This window comes from Hippoglossus stenolepis, chromosome 15 (assembly GCF_022539355.2).
Source record: "Hippoglossus stenolepis isolate QCI-W04-F060 chromosome 15, HSTE1.2, whole genome shotgun sequence".
NCBI lineage: Eukaryota > Metazoa > Chordata > Actinopteri > Pleuronectiformes > Pleuronectidae > Hippoglossus > Hippoglossus stenolepis.
Genome location: NC_061497.1, coordinates 3189106 through 3211257, shown reverse-complemented (window position 1 = coordinate 3211257; position 22152 = coordinate 3189106). Strand labels below are relative to the sequence as shown.

The window sequence follows — 22152 nt, the reverse complement described above, 5'->3', positions numbered from 1 at the left end:
AAGGGAATACAAAGTATGGGATGCATATTTGATAATTTATATCATATAAAATATGTAATTTATATCGTTTAAAATCATGGGGAGAGGGGAGAGCTGGCTCATTAGCATTTAAAGGAACAGGCACTCAAAACAGGTCGCTCTGTGGAGGCTGTTTTATATGATCCTTGTGGTATTTTGACCAAAGTATGTTACAGACATTTCATTAAGACCCCAAGGAACCATATCAACTTGTGGTAAAATGGGCATGCTATGTCCCTTTAAGGTAATTCGGTAAGACTATACAAATATAAATATCAATTACAATTGATATTTGATATATGATATATGATATATAAATACAATCACTATCAATTTGCTTAAGTGGGATGATCTATATTGGTATATTCATATTATGGATATACGGCATGGTTTTTCATTTTCATTATTTGAATATCTGATATTAAAATTAGTGAGAGTTGTATTGCAGGTAATGACTACTTTTTTTAATGATTTGTTGTCTGGCTTTTCACAGCATAGTATACTGTGACACTACATTATGTAAATAACTGTTATTACCTGCGCTAAGGAGGTGAAGTTTTCATCCGTTTATTTGTTTATTAGTAAGCAGGATTACTTAAAAAATATAAGAGTGATTTTCATTAGATTTTGTGGAAGAGTGAACCAAGGAAGAACCCATTCAATTTCGGTTGTGGATCCGGATTAGGAGGCAGATCAAGAAAATTTCTTTCAATTTATTTAATGTTGCTTGATAGGGCATTTTGCATGATGTTGTGTACAGTGCATATTGTGTACAGTGCATATTGTCCTGTTCAAAAAGAAAGAACAATACCTTTGCACCCAGCTAAACTAGCTGTTTCCCACTGGTACCAGTCTAAGCCAATCAGAACATTAGCTTTATATTTTGGAGACAGACATGGCAGTGATATCAGTCAATATCAGAGTATTTCCACAAATGTCCAACAATTTCTTTAAACTGCTTTATAATTACGTTAAAAAAAGAATACATCCTCAAATTTACCAGGAATTTTGCAATGTGTTTTCAAGCCCTTGTTCCTCACCATTCTTCCAAATGCTAGAACTTAACTGCATAATAATCCAAAAAACAATCAAATACTCACACATAATCATTTCCTGTTGGAACTGAATTTAAAAAGGTGTACTTCAACCAAACAGGTATACTTATAGCATTGCCTGGACATGACGGCCAATATACCCACCTCCACTGGCGTACTCCATGATTAGGTAAAGGGTCTTATCCGTCTCAATCACCTCGAACAGCTGCACTGTAGGCCCAAACAGAATCAGATTAAAATCAAATATATATAAGCAAATCCTGCTCACGTTATAAATAATAGCACAGCCGGCTGCCTGTCTGTCTTAATACGGAGGAACCCGCTGTTAATGCTGTGGGGGTTTTGATCCATATGACATTTCAGCTTTAGAAAATCCCACATCGTGACCTCTGTGTAAGGCCTGAGACATCGGCTGCTAGACTTCGGTCAATGAATGTTCTCAAGCTTATTCAAAGCATTAGGCTTCCGTCTGGTCACATATGGAAACAAATCTATCTCTCTCACACACAAACACACGCACATACGCACAGGCTGACACACAAAGATTCAGACCATGATGTATGTCTGTGCCTTACCTATGTTAGGGTGATTTAAGCCTTTCATTATTCGTACCTCCCGAAAGAGCTGCAAAGGAGAAATGTCATTTTAATGCCATGAATATACTGGTCATAAATAAAATGAAATAAAATCCAATCACTGCCTTTGAGTATTGAACACTGTCTCTCCACACTGCAGTAAATCTGTTATAAATTGTACAGATAAAGTTGTTATCGTGTTCATCACAATACATTTACAACATAGAATCATGTATGTTCTTTGATGATGAGGAGTTTCTCATTACCCCGTCTTTAAGTCCCAGAATTCTCATGACCCCAGAGAGCTGTCAGGTTGTCATGTAAAAAGGAGCATGACACACTTTTGTATTTTCACCAGCTGGAATTAGTCTGAAATGTCCAAAAAGCTGCAATAGTCCTTTTGGGACAAATGTGATCCTCTTATAAACATAAAGTTTTAATGTAAGTCTAAATCTCATTTTTAACTGTTCAGTTTAAGAAAACAAAAGGTCATTGAATTTCAGAAGTGGATCATCACCAACATCACTCATAAAACCAATCTGGCTTTTTAATTCAAATCTGAAATTTATAACATTTTAAGACATCCTGCTGAGACAGCAACATAATGTTCCAAGGATTTCCCTGGCGTCTTAAAAAACTAAAAATAATAATAATTATTGAATTTTGTATGTCAACATGATTTAACAATGCTTCCGCCGCACATTAAAATATTATTTTTGTTTTGGTGGCTTGTAGTTTATGATTTCACTGTGTGTTGTAGCTCTACATCAACAATACAGGTATTAGCAAACTGTAATAAAGCTATAAACAAGACCATGGTTACGTCCTCTTGTTTTACGTCCTCTTGTTACTCTGTCCTTATCCTTCCTGACTGATTCTTCTCTAGTTTTGTGTTCTGCTAGTGTCCTTGTCCCTACTGGTAGCATGAGGTGGCACCTGCAACCCAATCAGGTTGCACAGGTAGTCAAGCTCCTCCAGGGTGGCACATCCATATGTGCTGTAGTAAAAAAGTTTGCTGTGTCTCCCAGCACAGTCTCAACCCAGCAGCAGGATCGGTGCTCCTTTGTGCAAGGAAGAACAGGAGGAGCACTGCCAGAGTCCTACATAATGACCTCCAGCAGGCTACTGATGTGCATGTTTCTGACCAAACTGTCAGAAACAGACTCCATGAGGGCAGCATGAGGGCCCGACGCCCTCTAGTGGGACCTGTGCTCACAGCCCAGCACCGTGCAGCTCGGTTGGCACATGTGACCGGCGGGAAAGAGTCTGGAGATGCCATGGTGAATGTTATGCTGCCTGTAACATCATCCAGCATGACCAGTTTGGTGGTGGGTCAGTGATGGTTTGGGGAGTCATGTCCTTGGTGGGTCGCACAGACCTCCATGTCATAGCCAACGGTACCCTGACTGCTGTTAGGTACCAGGATGAAATCCTGGAGCGATTGTCAGACCTTACGCTGGTGCAGTGGTTCCTGAGTTCCTCCTTATGCAGGACAATGCATGGCCTCATGTGCCCAGAGGGTGTAGGCGGATCCTTGATGACCAAGGCATTGATGCCATTGACTGGCCCTCACATTCCCCTGACCTAAATCCAACTAAGCACCTATGGGACGTTATGTATCGTGTATCCGATGCCACGTTGTTGGGAGTGGATACAGGCACATGGGGACCAGTCACATTATGAGTTGCCATGAAATTCATGCAAGTTGGATCAACCTGTGATTTCAATCTTTTACTTTTTTTACAATTTTCGATGTGGTTTTGAATCCAGCCCTCAATGGTTTGGTGATTATGGTTTCCATTCTCGCTCTACTATCAATGACAGGATCAGGCCTTTCAGAATCTAAGAAACCTAATTTTGCTCACAAAAATGTAATGTTATATTTTGACAAATTTTATAGCTGCAAAATTTAGCAATTTGAACCACAGGAAAATAATTTCAATTGTTGGAGTCAGAATTGCACTGTCAGTAAAGTAAGCACCAGGTTTTGGCAAGAATAAATTATTGATATTGATACTGTATATTTTAACTCCAACAATCTAATAGGAGTACAAATATTCTTGAGATTAGATTAGATCAGATAGATTAATGAGGGAAATCTATGCTTTTATTAGCACACTTATGTGCAAACCAGTTTAAGCAGAATTCATACTTCTGTCCAAAAAAGTACAGTATCACTTTCTGTGTCTGATATTCATCCAAATGAAAATCTGCGAGGGTGACAACAACCAATAAAACCTCCTCACACACAGAAAATGGCCCACACACAAACGTGTGAAAAACGGAACCAACTTCCAGTGTGTCCGAACATGTCTCACTGCGTGTGATATGTTTACTCCTTGGGGACACATTTGTACAATTTGTCCGAGCAGAGCAGGGGATCAATTGTGAGCCAGCTCCCCTTTCATGTAAATAACAGTACACTCCATTGGTAAAAGGCCATCGCTGAAAACCAGAGACTCTCCTTCATGTCATCAACTCTATCGAAAAAAAAAAATTATGGTGCGATAAGCTTTTCTATCCTCTTTTCTCAATCCTCCCCCTCTCCTATTTTCCGACGTGTCTCCCCCTATTCCCTCCTCCTTCATTCAACTGCTCCGGCAGTCTTCTCCTCTAGCAGCGCCCCCAACGTCACTGTTGCCATAGCAACCCAGGTATTAAGACCGGGCTCTTTCCCTGCTTCTCCAGCTGTGCTAGAGGGAATCTTGGGTAATGTAGTGCTCAAACGATCTCATCATCCTGGCATTTCATTAATTCCCTGCTTGTCCCGGGAGAGCAGAGTGGCCAGATCTGTCAAAACAACACACGATCCCTCGGCAACATGTTCGACCCGGTCATTGTTAATGACCGCAAATAAAAAAAGCAAACCGACAATCAAGCAGACACTCACGCTGTGGCAAAAAGGTTCCTGGCTTTATTCAAAAATCTAGCAGATGGAAACAAATGGCTTTAAAACGTAAATTTCATCTTGGACATGTTATGAGAACAAAATGTACAATTAAAATGTGACAAAATCTCATTTCTGACACATATTTTGCTTTCAGCTGTCTGTTCTCTCACAAAAATTTGATTTTTTTCAGCGGTGCTTTTATTTCCCTCTCCCTCTTTTATCCACCGCTATACAATACATCTCCCTCTTTCCTTTCCCCCCTCTACATACATCACCCCCTAGATTATGCTAATATAGGCTCTTTCATGTCTTCAGTACTAAGGATTTTCACTAGCCCACGGGTATGTAAAGAAGCCTGCTATCATCAGCAGCCAATTGTAGAGAATTCTCTCCGATCAGTGGCCAATCCTTCGCCCCTCTCCTAAAATGTCTTTTTGTCTTTCACAGCATCTAGTCCGGTCCAGGAGAAGCATCAGACAGGAACATGGCATGAGTTGAGTTTACAGTTCCTGCTAGAGTATCTAATATTCAGGCCAGGTGAGGTAAAGAAAATCAATTCTCTGTCATGGTATTAGCAGGGGCAATATGATGAGTCAAAGTATCAGGATTACAGGAAGCCAGTGATCAAAATGGCAACGGACAACTGTGGGAAAAAGAAAACAATTGGAACCTGCATTTATGGACTAAAGCCTTGATAATAGCATAACTACTCAAGGTCACTGCTACCGCTGCACTGTCAATATAGAGATTTAGCAAAAGATTAGTTACAAAAAAGGAACTCAAATATAATCAGAAAGATTATTTTCTTTAATCGCTGTTTATTCTAGGAAAACTAATTTTTTTTGTAACATATTTACAATCATTCTTCCAATAAAGCAAAGTGAAAAATAGAGATGATTATGTGGGCACAAAATATTTCCAGTGGCCACATAAGGTAAGGGATCTTAGCAAGAGGTCCAGAAATCCTCTGCTACTTTCATTCTACATTTCACCTCATGGGGTGAAACACTGATGTTCTTACCATATGTAGCAGGACATACAGACGTCTTCCAGTCAAACAGAATCACACGCACACTACGCACATATAAAGCACAATTATTTCATCCCTGATTTGATTCTTCTGGTCTGTTCACTTCTCGCCCGCAGGCAGAGGAGCTCAGGCAGGCCAAGCGAGGTAGAAAGAGATAAGAGGGAGGGGGGGCAGACTCTTTGGCCCGTATGTGTACATATAAGCAGCATTACCAGAAAATATGGGTTGACTAAATTGTCCGCACCCTTCGTGTCTCTAAGCTTGTATTCACATGTATTCCTTCACCGCAGCTTAGATGTTCACCTGTGTGATCCAGCTGCATGAGGCACATGACAGAGCAGAAAAGGTTTGGATTCCTATGGTTGGGAGCTACGATGTGAGACCAGTAAGCATGTGATCAGACCTCAATGCAGCCATGTTCTGTCTGGATATCTACCCATCTATTCTCCAGCTCTCAATTTCGTGGCTGCAACCATCGGAGGTTGCATTTGAAGACCGATTGTGTCACAGCGGCATGACTAGGCCGTCCCATTTCAAAGGCGTCCTTCAATCCCAGTGAAACTCAGGCTCCTGAATCCTTCCCAGTGTCACCTATCCCAGGATTCATTGCGTTTCAGTTACAAACCTTTTTTTTCCAAAGAGGTAATGGTGCAGGGGAGCGAGTATCAGGCTTCAATTCAACTGAACGGCTAATAGTGCACATGTTAAAAACCGAGGGGTATCTTTCTCGTCATGTCCAACTTCAGCTCCACTGCTAGGCAACAAGGCAAGGCAAGAGGGGGGGACAAGCTGGTGATACTGATCATGGAAAGCCTCTCTAGAACAAACCGTCTCATTTCTGTTCAACAATCGCAGTCTAAACAGCCAACGAAGGAGGCAGCCTAAATGGGCTGGGTAGACCGCGTCCTACAAAAGGATGCAGCCCCTGAATTCATACACAGCTCACAACTCCTGCTTCTGCATCTGAGTCTAGTGTGTGTGTGCACCACTGTGAGGTTTCCCTTGATAGTTGGTGAAGAGTCCACTGTTCCGCCTTTCTCTGACCTTCATGCACAACCAACCCCACTATTCAGGCTCAACACTCAACCTGCTGACCAGCAGGAAAAAAGAAGCCAGCCCATCAAAAGCTCTCCTTGTGACACACTGTACGCAAGCTTTTCCAAAGACACCTCTTAACCAAACATTGAACACAAAGAAATTACCACAGCATCTTTGTTATCCAAAGTAAGGTGTAGTTCGGAAGAATATTAACACACAAACTGAATAGGTTAGGTGACCACAGCTTCCGACATGAGTCAACCCCCTCTCAGGGCAGCGATTACCCCAGAGAGACGAGAGATGATCTCCGGAGCAGGGGTCTCCTCTTGCTCCCATCCAATCCCTAGCACCTGCCAAACAGCATCACATCCAATTTGCCCCCTCTCCATGAGCCACTCTCTCCTTCCTGCCCCCCTCTGAGGGGAAACAGCTGAGGATAAACCTTAACCTCTACAAATCCCCTATGGCAAATCAGTACTTGGATGAATAACATCAACATAACCTAATCAACCGCGTTTTTGATGCATTGCTGCTGTTGATGAAGGCAGATGGTGTTAAAAAGTGTGGAGTGTGTTTCATTTTGAACCTGAAGAAATTATGCACATATTCCACCATAAACAATCAGTCAGTGTAAAGAGGAAGAGCTCACCTTTTGTAGGCTGGTTGGGTTCAACTGAGTTTTGTCAATGATTTTTATTGCAACCTGGAAGAGAGACATCGACCAAGTTTCAGATGAGCACATCAACATCATCATTTGCCTTTGCTTAGAATCACCTCCCTGCACGATGCTCAGAAGCCTGCCCCACTGATGTCACTGATCCACATCCAACAATCATTTCTCAACATCCAAAAATAAAGATAAATATAGTTTAGAGGAGATTATTCAATTGTTTACCAGAGCAGGTGAATGTGGGCTGAGGGCCGTGTATACAGTTATTTCAACAAGCTGTAGTAAAGCCATTTTGAGTGGGTTTTAATCCCCACTGACTTGCATTGGCACGACTAACCTAGGCTAATGATGGTTCACTGCCAACTTCAGAAAAACAATAGAAAAACTGATTTCAAAGTGTTTCTGGCATCATGGAGACATGGACTAAAAAACCTGTAAGTAAAAAACTCCATTATTTAATGTATTTTAGACAATAGTGCCAAACCCAGGTCAAAATAATACACATAATATACATGTTTGTGTACCACTTTCAGTGAAGCCACCTTTTATAAAAGGGGTTTATTCTGCAATTTATGACTTCAAAGACAATAAACTAAACATAATTAATGCTTTATAGATCAGATATATGCTCTATATAACAGATAATACAGGATTTCCAGGGAGGTTGTAACTTCCTTTCACCAGTTCAGATCCTTCATATGTGGCGTAACAAATTTGACTAATCCATTAGGAAGGTAAGTGGTCATACGGTGCCATCAGTCAAAGAAATCTTTTACAGCGTGGCTTTCCAAAAGTTGTTCTTAATGGCTTATAACTGATTTATAAAGCTTCATTAAATTGCTTTAAAAAAACAATTAGTTACAATCTATAAATCTTTCATTAAGTCCACTTATTAGAAAGTGATATGTATTTGGGTTATCATTTTGTATTCAGCTTTTTAAAGTTGTATGTAAGTAACTGGACAATGGACAAAAATCTCTTCTATTGAAAGTTACGGTAAAAAAAATTTGAACAGAGACATTTCAGAGGAGGTTCAATAAGGAGGTAAGATAATTACTTCCTGAGGACACCAGTGACATCAGCTGATTCTTGCCTTTCTCTCACCCAACAAACACCTGTTTCTCATTCAGCATCTCCTAATCCATCCCTACTTTCCCTCCTCCCACCCTGGACCCCCAGAGCCCCCCGTGTCTCACCTCCTTGCCCGTCAGAATGTGGCGGGCCAGCTTGACCTTGGCAAAGTTTCCCTTGCCGATGGTCTTGAGCAGACGGTAGTTGCCGATGTGCGGCTGCTCGTCGGAGCAGGAGGCGATGGAGTTCCTGCACCGGGCACCCAGCGAGCGGCTGGACTGGCTGGTGGCCTTGTCTGAGCGGCTGGCCCCCAGCGACACATGCTGGAAGAAAAAGGGAGAGAGGGGGGGGTTAAAGAGAGCAGCAGCAGCAGCAGCAGTGGGCTGGCAAAGGACCTCCAGGAGGCTTGCCTGTACACTTGGAGCACTGATGGTCCACAGAGGTAAAATGATGTGGGCGAGCCCCTTCTGTCTCTGCTGACTGGTTATACACACTGCACACTGAAGAATGTGGAAGTGTTTGGACATAGGTCCAGGGAACTTCATGTCACACTGTGTCACTGCTCACAGAAGCTGTTTTCACACATGACCTCCGGAGAATGTCCGCAAAACTGGGTCTGGACATTCTCTGGAGGTTGCGTTCGCACATGAACAAGTTAGCAGGAGATTCTTCACTCAGACCTGTGTCAGTGAAGAGTGTTCAGGTGAGGGTGGCACTTCAGGCAGAGGCAGGACCTAACTCCACTGCTGAGATCATGTGAGTTTGTTTACAGCACATCGACACCAGCATCGACCATTATCACCAAAAGCTCTTTTGACATCGTATTCAGGGTCCTCTACGTTTATGGCACCACTTTTTCAGCCTTTCATCCTGTTTCAAATCCGCCCTGTGTTAGAAGCGTCATTAACACGTCACTAGTGGTGAATCCTCTGGAGGATCTCCTGCCATGTTCTCACATGGGCTCATTTGGAAACTCTGCTGAGTATTTACTAGGGGGCTGACCGCAGAAACCCCTGAGAATGTCTGGGGACTCTCAATCAGACATTTGCATTCTCGCATAAAGCCCCTCCGGAAAATGTCCGGACATTATCCGGAGTCACTGAGCAGCGACTGGTCTCACAGGTGTGTGTGCATCTCTGACATAAACCACACTGGTAAACACAGTGACGGAAAGCAGCCCAGTGTTACATACAATATTATTTATTGAAAGACGGAGAAAGTAACATATGACTATCACAAACAGGAGGGATGCTGAGCTGAGTGAACACGTGCCCTTTACTTTTTAGTTAACAGCTGTTGTCCAGCTCATGAACACTAGAACATAATGTTTCCATTTTGGGTTCCGCATCATCGTCTTCAGAGCTCGACCACTTGACTGCTGGAGGATGTCTGAATGCAGTATGACAGACTATAAAGGTGATGCTTTCACTGCAACATGAGGCAGCCCTGAGGCTTTCACTGCCCTGTAAACAGTCAGCTGCTCGACGCTGCTCGATTCTGGAGCCCAGTGCTTCACAGTATTGTTGTGCAGCGACGACAGAGTCCAGAGCTTGAGTCACAGCTAATTTTCAGCCAGGAAGCAGAGCAGAAGAGAAAGGGAGGACAACAATATGCATTTACACAAACAAAGCTTGATGTATTACAGTATGAAGCGGCTTCTTGTCATGTGACAAAACGAGGGAAGAGGAGGAGAGAGAGAGGATAGATGGTGGGGGGAGGAATATAACAGGAGATGGAGAAACCAGGATGTCTGATGGAAAGGAGGAAGAAAAGAAGGAGAGAAAAACAAATAGTGGAGAGAGGGATGGAGGAGGAAAGCAGAAAAAGGGAGCAGATGCTGGCACAGTGGTCCCTGGCCAGTCCCAAGCCCTGAGGCATTGCACTTCCATCCCCCCAGCATGTCATTTTGCTCTCAGCTTCCCACACACACACACACACACACACACACACACACACACACACACACACACACACACACTCAGAAATGCAAACACAACCACGCAGCCCTACGCCCCACCTTCAGACACTCCCTCCTTCCCAATCTCCCACTCCTGTTCTCACGCCCCACCTCTGAGCCAATTTGGACTCTCTCTACAGTCCACTCAACTGACCGGCGAGTCCCAACCAAGAGCGTTGGAGGCTTTCGCAGCGTGCAGCCGAGTACATGAGTCCACCGACTGTACGCTGTTGGAGAGAGAGGCCTCACCTGTGCCAACATGGCAACACAATGGTTCAGCCGGTCAATTTACTCAGCTGTCATCATCGCTCGATTGTGGAGTGGTGACAGCAGATCCAGATGCATTCTCATGGAAGGAACGGATCTGCATTCATAATCAATCATGCACGTCGTAGATACTCACACACATATGCACATCACACACACATATCTCTTGTTCATGACTTTTGTGGACATTGCACTGACTTGCATTCATTTCCTGCAGACTACGTTTTAAAAATAACTACTAGTTACTTAACACTAACCCTGGACGTAACCTTACCCTGCAACAATTATTATTATGAGGAACACAAGTCCCCATAATGTGACTGTGTAATGAGATTAAGGTCCCCACAACATGAGTAATATATGTAGACCACACACACACACACACACACACACACACAGACACACACACACAAATCTACTGGCTTAACCATCCCTCTGTGCTGAAAGCTCTGCTAACAAACAGATGGGGGGGATCTTGCCAGAAGTGTTTAAGGCAGAGAAATGACATAATGCAACGTCAATCAGTCATGTCACCATTTTGATGCACATTAATGAAGAGAGATAGACAGATAGTAGATAGATAGATAGATAGATAGATAGATAGATAGTGCATGTGTGGACTCTGTTATTCTCTCTGCCTCACATGAATAAATCCTCCTGGCTTCTGTCTCTCCTGCAGGCCGCTTCTGTTCTCCACTGTACTCAATGTACGGCTCTGTCTGACACCCACTGGCTCTGGGGTTGGGCGCTTTGTAGGCTGCGCAGCAACGGACTGCACATCATTTTACGCAGTAATCCCCTCGCCTCATGCGAACAACCCAGATATTCTCTATACATTTATTTTGGCCTTCTGTGCTCCTGTCCCACCCATCCAATTTCTAGAAGGGGGGGGGCACGCACGCACACGCACGCACGCTCACACACAGCAGCAGCAGGGAGAAGCTCTAATGTGACATCACTCTCTCTCCACAGCCTTATAATAAGAGGTGACGGCTGGTTTTCGGGGTTTCTGCGCATCCCCGCTGAGTGTTATCTCATGCGGGTGGACTCATCCCCGGCTGCTCGCCTGCCATCGGCTCTTCCCCTGCGCACACACTCAAGGTTAGCACATCCTGAACGATGTGGTGCTGCCGAAGCCTCCATCCGACACAACGTCCACAGTCCCTGCGCCTAGCGAGGAGGAGCAGCAGCATCTGTGACCCCGGTGTGCACCGTGAATAAAGCCAGCGAGCGCCAGAGGCCACATACATGAGGAGGGACGTGCACGGTTTATCTCTTGCGCGCACACGCACACACATACAGGCTATAGGCTGTAATTGCACTTACATGGTCTCCGGTGCTCCTGTCGTTTCCAGACGGTAATGCAGATCGAGAAGACATGTTGCTTTCTTTCTCCCCTGTCCCTGAGTGACAATCACGGCGTGTGTGCGCGGGTGGTATTTACAGCAGGCTCCACGCACACAATAATAACATCCGCAGATGAGACCCACCGGCCCGAATCAATCCGCCTCTTCTCCTACCGGCTGAGCCGCGGTCGAGAGGAGACCTCTGCCTGTCATGGCAGCAGCAACGGACATCTGGAGGGGGGGGGGGTGTCCTCAGACGAGCTGCATTTCCACTGTGCACTTTGCAGAAAAAACACGATCAGCGGCGCAGCAGATGCGATGCAATGCAAGTCCCGGGCACCGAAGAAGCGCTAATATGCGGCGATGTTTGGCCGGAGCCCAGCGTCTCTGTGGCGTCTCTCCACCCCCTGCCTCATTTCGCCATGCAAAACAAACAGGGCTGCTCCTGGATGAGAATGATGACCGTCATCTCCGTCTGTCATAACACTGAGCGACCGACCAGCCTCCGCCTCCACCCCGCGTCGGCAGCGAGGGCCAGCCGCTCCGCTCTGCTGCAGCTCCCGGGAAAACGCGGCTCTCGGTGCGGCGGGGAAAAGGCCGAGGTGTCCACGGATCTGCGTCCCGGTCGGTGAGATGCGCACCAGCGTCATCCACAGAGAAGACACCGACACAGCACTTCCGGTCAGTGCTTCGGAAGTAAAAGTCCCAATGGCTACCGCGTCATTCAGCTGTATGAAACATTTACTATAGAAACAATAACAAATACATAATAAATGTCACGCATATTTTTACTTTTCAGTTAATTTTGATCAGTTATGTTTATTAACATATCTTATTATTATTGTTATCATCATTTAATACATATTAAATGTAATTATTCGTTGTCTACTTGTAGTGGCCTGAGTTGGTTTCACTTTTCATATATAACAATAATAATAATTCCAGCGGCAACAACCACAACAACAACAACAACAATCATAATAATAATATTAATGACAATAATCATTATTATTATTTTTAGTAGTAGTACTAGTATTGTTGTTGTTGTTGTTGTTGTTGTTGTCCTTTACTTTTATTCAATGACCTTACTCAGAGGATGTAGCATTAAATCTAAATAATAAAAAACACTTCGAGTAAGATACATCGATAATCCTTTAGAATAGGCAATCAGTAACAAAAGCTCCTTAAAAAGAAGGTAAAAATCTAATGTGAAATGGATAAACGTCCCAATGCACGGTTTCTAGTGAATAAAAAGCTCCTCAGCTGAGCTCATCGATACTGTGTCTCACATGCGTTCTTCTTCCAGTCCTCTTGACATCCTACCCACCTCACTCCCAAAAGAAGTAACTGGTACTATTAACCCTGGCCTTCTCAAAATTATGAATTGCTCCCTTTCTTTTGGTTTTGTCCCTGATCATTTTAAGAAAGCCAGCATTCAACCTTTACTGAAAAGCCAAATCTAGATTAATCACTCCCACAGAATTATAGGCCCATTTCAAAACCCCCGTTCATATCCCAAATTTTTGAAAAGGTGGTATTAACCAACTTTTAGCTATGTGTGACAACAATAACATTTTCACTAAATTCCAGTCTGACGACCCCTTGAGATTACAAATGATCTATGATATCTGCCGATGCTGGTAAGTCTTATTGCTCCTTGACCTCAGTGCCGCATTTGACACCATAAATCCAAACATTCTCATTAAAAGACTAAAACAGTGTGTTAGTTTATCCGGAACTGCCCTTAAATGGTTCGAGTCTTATCTCTCAGACAGAGAATTTTCTTTTTCTATTGGAAACCATGTCTCTAGGTTCTATTCTTGGTATTATTATTGTCCCTGTACATTCTGCCATTAGGAAACGTCATCAGCCATTTTAATGGTGTATATAATTGCTATGCAGATGACACCCAAATCTACCTGTCTTCTAAGCTAATAGAGTGGCTAATTGCCATTAAGGAATGGATGTCACTCAACTTCCTTAAGTTAAACTCTAACAAAACAGAAATAATAATCTTCTGTCCCGATCAGCTAGTCAGCAAACTCCTATAGCCTCTCGGTCCCCTAGCAACTAATATCAAAACAACAGCTAAACATCGAGGTGTCGCATTCGATTGCCAACGGAATTTTAAAACACATGTCAATGATATCATTAAATCCTGCTACTTCCATCTACGAAATATATTCAAAACTAAATCAGTTATATCTCTCCCTGACTTAGAAAAGCTAATACATGCCTTTGTTCTTTCCCGCCTGGACTATTGCAACACACTGTATACATGCCTTAGTCAAACCTTAATCACTCGTTTGCAGCTTGTTCAAAATGCTGCTGCTCATATTTAAATCAAAATAAACCGCAGGTCTCATATCACGCCTATCCTTGCATCCCTTCACTGCACAACCTCTCCTCTCTTCCCCATTTTTCTCTGCTCACCCCAACCAGTCGAGGCAGATGGCCGCCCACACTGAGTCTGGTTTTGCTAGAGGTTTCTTTCAGTTAATGAGGGAGTCTTTTCTCTCCACAGTCGCCAACGTGCTGATCATAGTTGGAAATGTTGGGTGTCTTTATAAATTCCAAGGTCTCGACCTTAATATGTTATGATTTGGTGCTTAAAATTAAACTGAATTGAATACATTGTTATTCATTCGTTTTTTGCCATGTATTTTGTGAAGCTCTTTGTAGCCTTGTTTAGATAAGTGCTATACAAATAAAATTATTATTATTATTAATTATGTTGCATTTGCCCCACAGTTTTATTTCAGTTTCGTTTTCTTTCTTGTGTTACTACATATTGCAAAACAGAAAAGTGTTAACAATCACAGGGTAACAAAAATATTTTACATAAGAAAAAGAGAGCACTGGGCTGTTGGGGCGAAGCATCAGCGTCCAGATGGATGATCGGATCACGGTGGATCAACGCCCCAGTTTCCCAATATTACTGTTTTATTTTGGAAACCAAATCTTCATACTTCCGGTCTTATCCGTCTGTCCCCATGTCACTTGACGCAGTTGAGATGCGCCACATCAGAGATGTGCTGACATGTCCAACACAACACAGCCCACTGCCGGTGTTAGCAGCGCAGGTTTGTGCGTAAATTATAATAAACTCTCCAAAGATGGCCGAAGTACAGAGTTTCACCGTCCACGTCTCTGATTCATCCCAGTGTTTTCTGCCTTTATATGATCCGGTGCTCCCGGTGGATGGTGAGGCACTGCTCTGCACAGAGAGGAGTGTAGTCTGCACTGTGGGTGCCAAGGTGAAGCTAATTATTTAAAAAGACAGAGGTGTCCAATACAGAGTATCTCTGTAATTCAATCTCCTGGAACATGACTTAAACCGTGAGAAAATGTTGAAATTAGTATAAGATGTAAGAGATTATTGGATCAGTTTAGAGCAAACATTGCTAACCCAGCCTTCATCCTCTATGAGCTTTATACCCATCCTCTTCTCAACACACGGAAAACTGCATGTAGCCAATCCCCTCTTTTTCAACCTCTGACATTATGATATTTCCGTTGACCCATTTGTTTCCACTCTGTCCAAGTATTTCTGCCTGGTGTGGACTCACAATGGCCAATCTTGACTTCAAGGGGGTCAGGTCTGGGATCTGGCAGAGAGAAGAGAAATGGACATATCGTCACCTCAGCGTGCTGCTGTGATAGGTAATGGGTGGTTGGTTCTGAATTTGCAAAATCGTATTACCTCCACTAAGGAAGAGGTGTGATTTTCCATGGCAATTTCTTAGTTTGTCTGATCTCCATGAAATTTTGTGGAGGGGTGCTATATGACCCAAGAAGAACCCATTCAAGTTTGCAGTGGATCTCCAGTTAAACTGGCAGATCCAGGAATTGTTGTTCTTTAGCGGATATGGACTCTCCAAACGCCCTTCTACTGTGTAAACTCCATCTTGGGGTCTTCTAATGTGATGATCAGAGGCTGAGGGTGTATACCTGATAATACCCCAACAACTGGCAATCTGTCTAAGTTGCTGTCAGACAAATTCTCCTTTAGGCTCCATCTAACAGTTAAAAAGGATTTTTCTCTCTCCACAGTATTCAAAGTGTTCGCTCGTTGTGGGAACTGTGGGGTTGTAAGGTATGTTGTGATTTGGTGCTATACAAATATAATTGAATTGACAAACTAGTCAGTCTTGTTTACAGTACACGGAGGCCTTCTGTTGATGCTCATGGACCTTAAATACTTCTTGGTCTTCCTTTATGTGTTCTACACGTTCACTCCCCTCACATTCCCAAGAATCCCTACTCTCTCATTTCCACTGCTCCTCTAATAAGTACTGTGATCTTCTGCTCAGTCTGTCTGACAGATCCCTTCACACCCTCCTCCAGACTTCCTTTAGTTTAGGAGGCAGTAACACCACCTTGTCTGATTAGATGGTGTAGTCCAGCTCCAACTGGTGCTTTCTGTCATCACCAACAGTCCACATGAGCAGGAGTGTGCCAATGATAGCCTCAGATAAGGTGATAATGCTAGCTTGCTGATGTTGAGCTGGTATAATGTTTACCAGGTTAGATTTGCGTGTTAAGAATTTCAAGCTGAGGCTGGTGAGAATGCCATTAGTTTTGCAGCATTGGAAAAATTTACAATTTGTCCTACTGATGGTGCTAGAGGACAAGAAAAGTTAAAGGAACTACAGCGTTGTAGATTTGACTAAAAGAATGTAGGATCTGCTTATTTCATACAATTATCAGGTGGCAGCAGTGAATGCCTAAAATCATGCACACACGTCGCTGGGGTCAGACGTGCTGGTTTGAGTTTTTCCTGAAACTGCTGATATCTTCACACACGCAGCCTCTGGAGTTTTTACTCAGAATGATGAGAAGACGATGAAGATAAATATAATTCTTTAAATTATTGATTTAACATTTGCCTGCCTAAACACTATAGGCAGGCACATAACAGAAAATGTGACACAAATAAGAGCTGGAGTCGAGACCATTGAAAGAAATCTCTTAAACTTCCCATTAAGTCTGAGCACTTTGGAAGTGTGCATTCATAACAGATGACTTCCTGTTAGTGCAGCTTTGGTGTGAATAGATTTGGAAACACTTCATATGTGGCTGAAAGATTCATCATATAACCTAGTTTGCTGTAGAAGTGCTCAGCATCTGAGTGCATGTGCAAGTAGGAAGCCCTCAGGTTTATAAATGATGAACACAAATAACTGGGGCAGAATTTACAACTTATCACAACAACTGAACTATACATGTATTTCACATTTAATTAATTTAATCACATTCTATTTTGATTAATATTTTTATTTGTCACATTTCAACACATTCCTTGGCCTTCTGTAAAGGACTATTATGTTTGAAAGATGCTGTGTACATTTTAAAGTTGCCCTGCCTATTCACTTGAGCGTGTTTACAAGTGGGGTCATGTAATACTTCACAAAAACCACTAGATGGAAGCAATCTGCAACTAATGTCACTGACCATGAGCCGTCTGAACGGCTGAGAGTAAATATACATGCAAATATCTTCAATTCAATTTTATTTTTATAATCACAACATACATTATCCCAAGGCATGTTCACCAGTGTTGTTTCTGTGCTGTGATGGATTCTAAATCCTGACTTAAAGTATTAAACCCTGATCTGTGCAAATAATCACATAACTGGTTAGCAACAGCTTTTTCAAGGATTTGATAGGGGCCTATAATTAGCTAAAACATCTGGGTAAGCTTTTTATGCAGATGTTTAATTACTGCAAGCCTGTGGTACATACATAGCCTAGCTCTTACTGGAGATATATTTATCTGATTTAATACGAAACCGTTAATTAACAGTAAAACTTCGTTAAAAAGTCTAGTTGGAAAAGGACCTAATAGACAAGTTGATGAAGATACATATAAACAGACAGTGTAGTCTTGCTACGTTGTTATGCCATAGCTCCGCAGGCCTCTAGGTTTCACCGCTGAGCTTTCGGGGGGTGTTTCAGTCATGCAGGTGCCACGATGCCCTCAGCTGATATTTGTGATGCACACCAGTCAGCGTTAACGACCTGATGTGTAACACAAACAGGAGAAAGCACATAGTGCTCATGCAGTAAACTGAAGAACGTGAAAAAAGATGAGTGGGTTCAAGTGTCAAAGGTGTGAGGGGGCAGGTTTGCAGAGCACCGTCAGCAGGAGGCCAGGGAGGATGTGGAGTCAAACTTGGATTCTCGAGGGGGGTTCACTGAAGGGTGACAGAGGCTGCTGAGGCCTAAGGTCATTTTCAAAACACATTTTTGTTGGTGATCGCTTTTATATCATTTAAACTCATTGGGGCTGCAAGAAGAATGTTAATATTGTTACAGTCAGATAAATAATCCCCTTTATTCCTTTCTGGTCATATGAGGATGGGAAAAAAAGACAAGGCTTTGATCCCAGTCTCCCCCATCCCCCCTGCCGAAGTGTCCTTAGACAAGATCCTGAACCCCAAATTGCCCCTGACGGCTGTGAGGCTAGTGTGTGATTGATGTGTGACAGAGAAAGTGCTGCACATACATATACTGTATGAATGTGTGTGTGAATGGGGGAATGAAAAAATGAGAATGAGAAGAACCTGTACTGTAAAGGGCTTTCAGTGGTAATCAGGACTAGAAAAGTGCTGTATAAATACTGAAATTTGTTATGAACATTAAGGAGTAGACTGAAACTATTGTAAAAATAAATATTGCATCAGAAATAGCAGAATGGCAGAAATAGCATTATTTTAATGTCTCCTAGCAAATCCTAGTTTTTCTCACACTAACACAATCAGCTACGTCTGAGAGAGTGATGAAAAACCTTTGATGTCCATGTTTTAATTCCCCATTGTAACTCATAATTGCCACTATCTTTCTCCCATCCTTTCTACAATCTGATTTAATGGAACACAAGAAGTCAGTGAGGATCAGAGCTCCTTTCCATTCCCCTCTAAGAATTTCAGTCCAATGCTCTTAAGAGCCAAAAGTGAAGAATAATCATTGATGAAAGTGAAGAATGAGACACGAGTGGATTTAGTATTTTCTGTCCCTTAATGTGATCATAGACTTGCACAGTGATGTTGAGATAACAAAACCAAATGCATTTATATATATATATATATATATATATATATATATATATATATATACACACAATACCTGCCTGTAACAGTCTATATATGTATATGTATATTTCATACATATTGCACAAGTAAGGTTTACACCCTCATGCAATCATCCTGTGCCACTGTACATTAGTATGTTTCTCTACAAATATTTCCATCTGTAGTGAAAGGTGTATATTATGCACATATTCTCTTGATTCTTTCTTTATTTTATTCTATCTGATTCTGTAACAAGTGAATTTCCCCGATGTGGGATCAATAATGTTTCTTATTTTATCTTTTTTCATTTGAATCAAAAATGTCTTTTAAATATAGAGTTTATAAAGAGATGAGGTGATTGTGTTTGTGTGCAGTTTAAAATGCATCCATGATGATAATGATAATTGGTATTTGGGAAATTTAACACAATAGACAGGTTGCCCTGCAGGTCAGCATAACCTCCAAACAATGTGGACCGGCAATCAAATCCAATGAAGTGAATCTCTGGCTCCCTGTGGATTCTGGTGCAAGGGTCACACTTGTGTTTAGCCTTTCTCTCACCTCCCTCAGAGATCAGCTAAGTGCTCTTTTGGTGTCTAATGTTGTGAGTTTACTCTAAATCCTAGACCAGATTTGGGTTTCCTGCAACACCTCTTCCTGATGGGGTACAGAACACAACCTGCTTACGTAAAGAGGCCGATGGGAGAAGGCACGGGGAGCCAAAGGTGAGACCCTGTAGCCATATTTCACAAGAGGAACCATTGTTCAGCTGCAGACTTATTCCTTGCCATGCAGAGTAGTTTCCTCTCTCGCAAATGGCCTGGGCCAGTAAATTTGTTGTTCACAGTAGGGAACAGACAGCTTACTGGCAGGTAGGAGAGCTCATGACTATAAAGAAAGCGGGAAAAAAAGATTCATGAACACCGGAAATGCTTTTGGTCAAACAGTGCATCTCCTTTGTTCAGTGGCAGAAACACAGACACACACAAATATGTTGACATCAAGGAACAATTTCAAGTGTAGGACGAGACACTGCAAGGGATTTCACCAAATACATACAATTTTTATTTCACTTCACTTTGTCTGTGTCTTTTTCACATTTTCTAAAAGTTAGTTTTTTTCTCATAGTCTGAGACAGAAATCTACACTTCAGTGTCTTTCACATGCACCAAATTTAGCAGTTTTATTCAAATCTACATTCTGAAGGTTATTAAAGAGGGGTTTGTTCATATATCGTTACTACAAACATGGCAAAATGTCATTTTCTTTAATGCTGTTGACAGTATCCAAAATCTGTAAAAACATTTGGCTCTAATCCATCCAAAAAAGAAACAATCATTTTTAGAAGCTTCATACAATTTCCAGATAGTTCTCTATGTAAATTATTGCATTTACAGCAGATAATGCCTCATTTACAAATTTAAAAGAAAATCTTGTAAAAGAAAAATTTGTGTCTTGATGTCAACTGAAGGTATTTCATTGTGATATGCGTTGGTTAAAAAATTTAGCATTCTACAGAAAGTAGCATTTCGCCCAAAGACAAGTAACTGATTGCTGTAATGATTGATTGATTCATGAATTTATTCCTAAAAACGTCCTAATAGATTTGTGCAAACGGCACAAGACGGATGATTTAAAGTTTTAGTTTTTGACACCTGATGACATGACCATGCTCAGGTATATCAAAACAGCAGCTCCTGCATCGTCCTCCTCGGGAGCTGCACTGAGCATGGTTGTGTTTGGAGTTAGAACAACAGAAATCCCTCCCAGTGAGTAAAGGTGAGGCCTCTAGGACAGACCGTGGACTTCCCTCACAAACACTCAGCCTCTGAGGATGTCCGTTTGTCCACCCTGTTTTCCATGAAAAGATCTGACAGCACAGTCACCAACTGTCATCCCCACTCTCTTCTTTCTGTTGCCTCCCATCTATTTTTAGCCACTTGTTTTTGTCAAGTTATTGTGGGACTTGCAGCGACTCTATGAGAACACATGACACTCCACTGGGGCTCATCTACAGTGTTTGAATCTGCTGCTCATTTTGATTAAAATATTATAATTGAATAACACTAAAATTCAAATAGTAAATTAAAAGTGGCTGTATATCATATCAGCCATGCAAACAACTCTGAGAGGCAGCACTGATAAAGTCAACATGACAGTGTTAAGATTCGGATGCCTGAGCGGGTACAGTTTGGCAGGTTAACTACTTAGTGGTGCAAAGTAACTACGTACATTTCATTTAAGTACTGTACTTATGTACAATATTGAGAATTATTTTTACTCAAGTTATTCTATTTACTTTATATCTCTTCTCTATCTTTTTACCCCACTCGATTTATTTGAAAGCTTTAGTCACTTTAACACAACCAAATTTCTAATTTTAAATACAGGTAATTACATTTTCATGTATTGTTTTAGATTCAACCAACCAGCAGTAAATAAAAAAAATACCTGATTCAAATGTTAAAGTGATACAAACATTAGTGCATCAATAATTATTATCAGATAATAATGTACATTAATATATTAAACATTAGTTGAACATACATTATAGCAAAAGGAGCCATTCTGAATAATGAGTACTTTTACTTTTGGTACTTAAATTTTATTTTGTGATCATAACCTGTACTTTTCCTATTTTCCTATCGCAAGACTTTGTGAAGGAGCCTTCTGCTCCAGCTCTGTAAACTGTGTGTATTTCCTGAGGATCTTCTCTTTCTGAGGAAACATGCACTGAAGTGTGCGTCTGTTTTGGACACAAAATGATATTATCATCACAGTTTTCAATATAATTCACCAAAAGGTATCCACTTGCTGTTGATACAAAATTTAACAGTGTCAGTTCTGTCAGGCTTCATGTCAGAGGATCAGCAGAGTCAGCAGCCTTCATCTACACAGACTGATGACACGACTGTGCACATACCATTGATTGACGAAGACCGACCATCACAGCCCTCAACATGACGTGAGCATGGCTAATGAGGCAAACTGATGGTTTTCTAAGAGCGTCATGGTCTGGAGGTTTTCCATCTTGTTTACTGCTGTATCACTGTTTGATTGTCACTGACGCTGAGTGTCCTGCTGTAATAAGGCCAGGTCTGAGAGGCCAGGGGATGTCCTCACATAAATACAGACATTCAGGAGCAACAAAGTCACCCCCTC

The 22152-nt window shown here is 42.0% G+C and overlaps 1 protein-coding gene across 2 annotated transcripts in view; it reads right to left on the bottom strand.

Moving 5' to 3' along the window:
- The window catches only part of mark4a (MAP/microtubule affinity-regulating kinase 4a), a 29477-nt gene extending 16905 nt beyond the window's left edge, over positions 1–12572 (bottom strand). For both annotated transcript variants that reach the window (XM_047343494.1, XM_047343495.1), the window contains exons 1-5: positions 11898–12572; positions 8473–8670; positions 7256–7309; positions 1649–1697; positions 1218–1283 (exon numbers count right to left, since the gene is read on the bottom strand). In XM_047343494.1, the coding sequence (XP_047199450.1) occupies positions 1218–1283; positions 1649–1697; positions 7256–7309; positions 8473–8670; positions 11898–11951 (421 nt within the window). In that variant the 5' untranslated portion in view covers positions 11952–12572. The remainder of the gene's footprint in view (positions 1–1217; positions 1284–1648; positions 1698–7255; positions 7310–8472; positions 8671–11897) is intronic.
- Positions 12573–22152: the final 9580 nt, after the last annotated feature.